At 32.7% G+C, this 7,423-nt stretch overlaps 1 protein-coding gene across 1 annotated transcript; it reads left to right on the top strand.

Annotated features, from left to right (window-relative positions):
• The first annotated feature begins 223 nt into the window (after positions 1 to 223).
• On the top strand, positions 224 to 3,909 carry LOC114256051 (uncharacterized protein At5g41620). Its single transcript, XM_028195639.2, has 3 exons — positions 224 to 1,132; positions 1,757 to 1,879; positions 2,206 to 3,909. Exons 1-3 carry the CDS (start codon positions 686 to 688, stop codon positions 3,571 to 3,573), a joined length of 1,938 nt encoding a protein of 645 aa, XP_028051440.2. The 5' UTR covers positions 224 to 685; the 3' UTR covers positions 3,574 to 3,909.
• The last annotated feature ends 3,514 nt before the right edge of the window (positions 3,910 to 7,423 follow it).

Raw genomic sequence — 7,423 nt, 5'->3', positions numbered from 1 at the left:
ATCTTAACAAAATTAAAATATTTTTAAAATATTAAAATATTAATTTAAATTGAATTTTGAATTATATATTTGATTTTAAATTTTAAAAAATAATAATTATATTTTAAATCAAATATTAAAAAATAAGTATAAAATTATAATTTAAAAACTCAAAATAAATATTACATTTAAATCAATAAGTGATACTATAATTTGATTTGAGACACTTACCAAGTAGAATCCTATTTTTCAATTTAAACTCATCACAACACGCGATTTTCCGACCCAAAAAATAAACCCTGTCCGCCACCAACTTCGAAGTATTCCCACACCTACTTCTACTACTACTGCTCGGATTGTTGATCTCCAGTTTGACTGAATTCGATCATACGCCTCCAATCACATGATTTGACGGAAAAAGCAAAAGTCAATCTAAACCAATCACAAACTGCCACGCATTCACCTTCACATGCTCTCTCTCTCCTTCCCTTTTGTTTGCCTCGCTCTCCTACTACTGATTACCCCAACCCACTCCATCCACCAGCTCCAGCTATGAAAAAGCATATACATACATATAGATACATTTTCAAAGCCCGAATCATAAATTTCTAGGGTTTGAATTTTCAAATGCAAATCCATTCTTCTTCTTCTTCTTGATAGATCAGAGAGAGAGAGAGTGTGTGTGTGTGATAAATTGAAATTGATAATGCCAAGGCAGAATCGGATTGTGGAGGGTTTGATTCCCGGATCCTGCAAGATCCGAAAGAGGGGTTGCTCTTCGTCTTCGTCTTCGTCCTCTGTGTTGCAGAATTACCGATTCAAGCGGGCCATTTTGGTGGGTAAGCCTCGGGGATCCAGATCGAGCACTCCGGTTCCGTCTTGGAGGACAACGGCGGCGGCTGTGGATTCTCCCAAGTACGCGCCGTCGCAGAGCGGTGGTGGGAGGTCGAGGCCGGTGTCTGCGAGGAAGCTGGCGGCGACCCTGTGGGAGATGAATGAGGTTCCGTCGCCTAGGGTTGGGGACAACTTGGAATTGAAGAAAGCGATCAAGAGAGAGATGAGAGTTAGAGAGAGAATGGGTGTGCCGAGATCGGTGCATTCGGGATCTCTACCTCCCCATTTGTCTGATCCATCTCACAGTCCTGTTTCAGAGGTGGGTTTCTTTTTCTTTTTTTGATAAATTTCTTGGATTGCTGTTTGGTTGCTGAGAAAACAGTTGAATAAAAGGAGATTTTTAAATATTTTGTTTTTGTTTTTGTTTGAATCAATTGAGGCAGAGCAGAGCAGTAGCAATTGGAAGTGTTTGACTAAATTTTGGATCTATTTGGTTGGCTTGATGTCATTTTCAATAAATGAAAATTTTGAAACCCTTTCAATTGATCAATCAAAATCAAAGCCAAATTTTATTCAAAAGAAGAAAAAGAAAAAGAAAAAGAAAAAATGTTTTCTAATAATTGTCAATTGCCAATGGTGAAACTTCAGAAAATTACTAGAATTATGTTTCAACTTTCAAAAAAAAAAAAAAAAAAAGTCCAACCAAGACCTGCACACACACATCTAAAAACCCATTTTCTTTTATAATTTTCGAGAATGGGAAAAATGTTTTTGAAACCCGCATAGAATGGAGCATTGTCTCAGAGACTCTGAGTATTGGGAATTTGGTGGTTCTTGTGCTTTGGGTTCATTTTTATATATTATTTCATTTTATTGTCTTGTTATCAAAGTTTTTATTGCTATTATTATTTTAATGGTTTTTATTAAATTTCAAAAATTGCAGAGGATGGATCGATCATGTACAGGTAGTCGCCATGGGAGGACTCCATCGATTTCTCATAGGCTCAGGCTTGGCGGCCACAATGTTGGTGGTTTGGATTCCCTTAGCAATGCCAGTTTAATGGAGGTTATAGCTAATTTCTTTCTTCCCTTGGGATACAATTCTTTCTCTAAATTTTAATCTGTCATTGTATCTTTTATTCTTTTGTTTTCTTGAAATTGAAGTGACTTTTGGGACCGTTATTCAATGCTCTATCTGTGTCTTTCTCTACATGCACATAGCAATTCTGAGCTTGATATTCATTTTTTTGTTTTTTGTTTTTTTGAATCAAACTCTATTTTTCTTTTGAAACTTTTGAAAGCTTTGAAATATTTATGTTGCAATATGTTGGCTGTCTGAAGAGAGATAGAGGACAATACATGTTTATTGTGTTTGTATTTATCATAATGCAGGTTGAGACTAGATCCAGATGCCAGACTCCTAGTGGCTCTGTGGTTGGTGGTAGGACGCGTTTGAAGGATGTTAGTAATGCATTGACCACCTCTAAAGAGCTATTGAAAATAGTCAACCGTATTTGGGCTCAGGATGATCATCAACCTTCATCAAGCATTTCTCTTATCTCTGCCTTACATGCCGAGCTTGAGAGGGCTCGCTTGCAGGTCAATCAACTGATCCAAGAACAGCGTTCGGACCAAAATGAAATTAATCATCTTATGAAGTGTTTTGCTGAAGAAAAGGCAGTGTGGAAAAATAAGGAACAACAAGCGGTCGAAGCTGCTGTTGAGTCAGTTGCAGGTGAACTCGAGGTAGAGAGGAAGCTTAGGAGGCGATTTGAGAGTTTGAACAAGAAACTTGGGAAAGAATTAGCAGAGACGAAGTCATCACTCATGAAGGCAGTGAAAGAACTTGAATGTGAGCAGAGAGCGAGAGAAGTAATGGAAAAAGTATGTGATGATTTAGCTAGTGATGATAATGCTGAAGTTGAAGAACTGAAGAGAGAGTCTGCAAAAATACATGAAGAGGGTGAAAAGGAAAGAGAGATGCTTCATTTAGCTGATATGTTGCGTGAAGAGAGAGTTCAAACGAGACTCTCTGATGCAAAAAATGCTGTTGTTGACAAGCTAAGGAATCAACTTGAAGCTTTAGCGAGAACCAAACAGGGCAAAGAAAAGGGGCGCAATTCTCTAAGTCGTGGCAATTCTGAAGATATTGCTGCCTATTTGAGAAGAACCCGTTTTGGGTCCCATCAGAATGAAATAAAAGAAGACGATGGAGAAGTGGAGGACAGAGTTGATTGTGAAGAAGAAGACTCGGCTGAAAGTGATCTACATTCTATAGAATTGAACATGGACAACAATAACAAGAACTACAAGTGGACAAATTCTTCTAGGGTACCTCACGAATCTAGAAAGGTTCCACTTCTGATTGATGATAAAATCGAAGGGAGGAGGAACTCTACCTCTGGGAAACCACCAAGGAGAAGCACTTCTCTTCAAAGGAGCATATCAGATGGAGTTGAATGGGGACTCCAAAGTGAAACTGAGAGACTCTATGATCTTGAAAAGCAAGCTCGAAGGAAAGGTTATGGGGATGACAAGGAGGGATATAAATCGGTGAAAGCTCTTAGGGACCAAATGTTGTCGAGTTCTAGGGCAGGATCTGTTAGGGATTGTTCTAGTCCAACCCGGCAATGGGGGCAGGCGTGGCCTTCACGAGATCATGGCAATACAGGACCGACTATGGTGCAGGCTAGTGGTTTGACCTCAAGGCTAGTGGAGGGCAGAGGGGAAGGCCAGACTGCAAGAAGATCAAGAAGGTGAGTTTTCGTTTGTTAATTAATGCGTTTCTTGAGATCCATGGGTGCTGCTTAAACTTGCAGTTCCCGGTATGCAATTCTGGGATAGCTTAAAAAGCAAGACATGGTGGCCCCATGTTGAGATGACAAACCAAGATGATTTGAGTTCTGTTGGTTTATGTTTTCAATGTTGTTGCTATGAACTGCTCTGCTTGAGCAGTTAAAACTTCACCTATATGTAGGAGTGTTTGAATTTAATTCTAGTTCTTTTTGTAGAACGTTGTTCTGATCTTGGTGAAGTTTTTGCTGTACAAAAACTTTAGTATAACTGAGAAATATTTATGTTACAATTTTTACTGTCTGTCTTGTTTAATTTTGCTTCTCTTTTCAGAGAAATTCTGTAAACCAGCTGAATTTAGTTCAGGTAGATCATAGGATAAGACAGATAAGACAGGTTTTTAATTCATCTGAGTTTGGCGTTCTGGATGTGTACATAGTCCTTTCCTTTGACAAATACAACACCTAAATATAGCCCTTGAGATTTCATGCCAAGTTTTTAGTATTAAGAGCATATTAAATCAATCACCAAAAACATAATTGTATTGGTAATAACTATGATAAACTTTTAGTGGGGTTGGCAAATAAGACCTTTACATCATTATCAGATGGTAATGATTTGTTTAACGAAAACAAGAAACCCTAATATCAATATCACTCATGAGTAATATTATTGTTTTTTTAATAATTTTATTTTTTTTTATTTTTATGTTGACACTGGAAATACCTATTCTAGCTTAGCCTATGGGAAGAGGGAAAGGGTGAGGAGGCGGGGTTCGAACTTTTGAGCTAATGAGTCGGGGGGAGCACAAAAGCCTAACCACCGTTGCACTCCATGAGCACTTCATTCTAAACCATGTTAGTAAGGAGATGGAGAAATAATGCTAGAAGCTGGGGAACAATGCAACAAAAAGAACACTAGACTTGATATATTTCTAGCTAGCCATGGATTGAAAATGTTGATCTTCAAGCAGTGAAATGGAATATAATATACTTTACTGCTGAATTTAAACTCCTTTTCTTTTATTGATCATGATTTTATAGTTATCAGATTAATGCAATTGTTAGATATTAGTGGGCCAATTGCAATGATTAAATGCATGTAAAGTTGTTATTAAATTGTTATAGAACTCTGAAATGCCATAATCATTTGTCTCCCCTATAAATGCGGCATGAAACCTGTGTGTAGATGATATAAAGTTAAATTTTACTTCTAAAAACACATTTAGCAGAAGCATATTTTAGAGATAAATGTTCTCAAGTTTTTGAAGTTCTAAAATATTCAAATTTAAAATGAAAATGATAAAGAAATGGCTGCATTTGAACTTTTAATTACTTTTATTTCTTGAAAAATTTGAAAAATGTTCATTTTAAAATGCATACCTAATAAATACTTGGGTAGAGTTTTGTAAATATGATTTGAGAGTATGAGTTGTATTTTGAGTTTGTGAGTTGTGAAATTATGATTTGAGTGTAGAAAATTTGTTTGGTTATGATTTTTGAATAGAGTGTTGAATTGAGTGTAGAATTGAGTTTTGAAAGTTTGATTTGACATGTGAAGTAAGATAATTTGTTTGGTTATGAGTTTTGGAAAAAATTTTCAAAACTTAATTCAAATTGTTATAACTCATAACAAAACACATTACTTTCACACTATTGAAAATTCTGATCAACACTCATAACCAAACTTTTTTTAAAATTTAATTAAAAAAATTTATTATTAACAGAAAATAACAGTAATCAATTTTTTAATTGAAAATACTACAAAGGAAATAAATTTTTTTCAAAATAAATATTCAAAAAATTTAAATCATAAATATTTAAATAATTTAAATAATTTTAAAAAATTAATAAGTAAAAAATTAAAATAAATATTCAAAAAATTTAAATCGTAAAAATTTAAATAATTTAAATATTCAAAAATTTTAAATAATTTAAAATGTTAATATTTTAAATTTAAAAACAACTTTACACTCAAATCATAACTAATCACATAAACAAAACTCAATTAAGAAATTATTTTTAAAACTCATAACCAAACACATAACTCGAAATTCCATACTACTTTCATAATTTTACACTCAAATCGTAACCAAATACATAACAAAAAAAATTAAAATATTTAAAAATATTTTTATAAAATAGAGTTTGAATTTATTTTTATAAAATATTTTAAAATTTAAAAAATTAAAATCGTAATATTTTGAAATTAAAATATTTAAAAATATTCAAATAATTAAAAAATTAAAAAATCATAACATATTTAAATATTAAAATATTTAAAATCTTAACAAGATTAAAATATTTTAAAAATATTTAAAAATTTTAAAAATTAAAATATTCAAAAATATTCAAAAAATTAAAAAATTAAAAAAATCGTAACATATTAAAATATTTAAAAAATTAAAATATTGATTTGAATTGAGTTTTGAAAAAAGTTTTGAATTATGTGTTTGGTTATGAGTTTTGAAAAGTAATGATTATGTTTTGACTTGAGTTTTGAGAAATGAGTGTAGAATTATGATTTGAAGGCTCAAAACAAACAACACACTCAAATTAATAGGTGGAACTATAATTCAAAACGCTTACCAAACGGTGCCTTGGTTTTTCTGGGGGGTAAGTTATAAATGAGTTTTATTCTTACTAGACCACCCATTTTTCAAAAAATAAATTTGATAAATTAACGTGTTTATGATTATCGGATCGATCTGGTTGTTCATATGATTGATTTACACACTATGTTTTAAAAAATACTAAACAATTTAAATTATCGATGTGGAACCGTAATCTTGAAAAACTGCTCCCTTTAGATGGGATTAACCTCTGAACTTAGAAGAGAGATGGAGAAAGGCATTTCTCTCCCTTTAGATGGTTTTGGATCTTTGTTACACCATTGTTGACTCCATAATGACTTCCATCCAAATGTTACGACAAAAAGGATTGAAAACCCTCCTCTTTGGAATTTGGTGGATCCCATTGGCAATTGCAAAGAGAAAAAGCAACTAATAAGCTTGTCTAAAGAGTGCCATAAAGATTTCACACATATTAATGTGAAAAATTTCATTCTTAATACAATATCACACACATTTCATAGAAAAGCCCAATGCCAATTCAAATGTGACGAAAATATCTTCTTCTTTTTTGTTTCCTCTCTTATTTTTTTTTTATTTTTTATTTTTTGAAGTAAAACTAACAAAAAAAAAATAGGCCTTTTAAATGTAAGAAGTAAATGTAGAACAATTCCGTTGCCAAGAATAATTTTTTGTTAGCCAATTATTATTATTATTAGTTTACTTTTCTGGTTTGTATAGTCGAGTATAATCTAAAAATTTAAAATTTTTATTTTTATTTTTATAAAAAGTTTACTAAAAAATCAAAAAAATAAAAAAAACGAAAAAAACAATCCAAATACCCTTATAGAAGATGATTTATTATGATGAGCAATTCAATTTTGTTATCAAGAACACTACATACTATGTCGAGCCAATAACATATTTGAGCTATGCTTAGGGTTCAATAAGGTATTCAAAGATGTCCAAACACCTTGCTTAAGCCCAAAAGAGTAAAAAAGGACAAAAAAATAAGAAGAAAAGCTTAGACTATAAACATTTGCGCATATTAATAACTAGCACTACATCCGTACTATACATGGTATCACACAAATTATAGTGACCCCGGTCTTTTCCCATTTGATTATTGTATCCGGACTTAGGTTCTGTATATTCTGTCATTGCATAATTGTTGTTGTCGTCCTTTATTTTCTCATTTGGAGTTATAGGATGTGTTGGGCAGGTTTGTTTCAGGTTGGTTGGGTTCGG

Source organism: Camellia sinensis, chromosome 3 (assembly GCF_055761805.1).
Source record: "Camellia sinensis isolate YWXY chromosome 3, ASM5576180v1, whole genome shotgun sequence".
In the NCBI taxonomy this organism is placed as follows: domain Eukaryota; kingdom Viridiplantae; phylum Streptophyta; class Magnoliopsida; order Ericales; family Theaceae; genus Camellia; species Camellia sinensis.
This window is presented reverse-complemented; position numbering and strand designations above follow the sequence as displayed.

Coding starts and splice junctions, on each gene's coding strand:
- LOC114256051 (XM_028195639.2), top strand. CDS start 686: ATGCCAAGGCAGAATCGGATTGTGGAGGGTTTGATTCCCGGATCCTGC. Junction 1,133..1,756: donor CTCACAGTCCTGTTTCAGAG/GTGGGTTTCTTT, acceptor CAAAAATTGCAG/AGGATGGATCGATCATGTAC. Junction 1,880..2,205: donor GCAATGCCAGTTTAATGGAG/GTTATAGCTAAT, acceptor ATCATAATGCAG/GTTGAGACTAGATCCAGATG.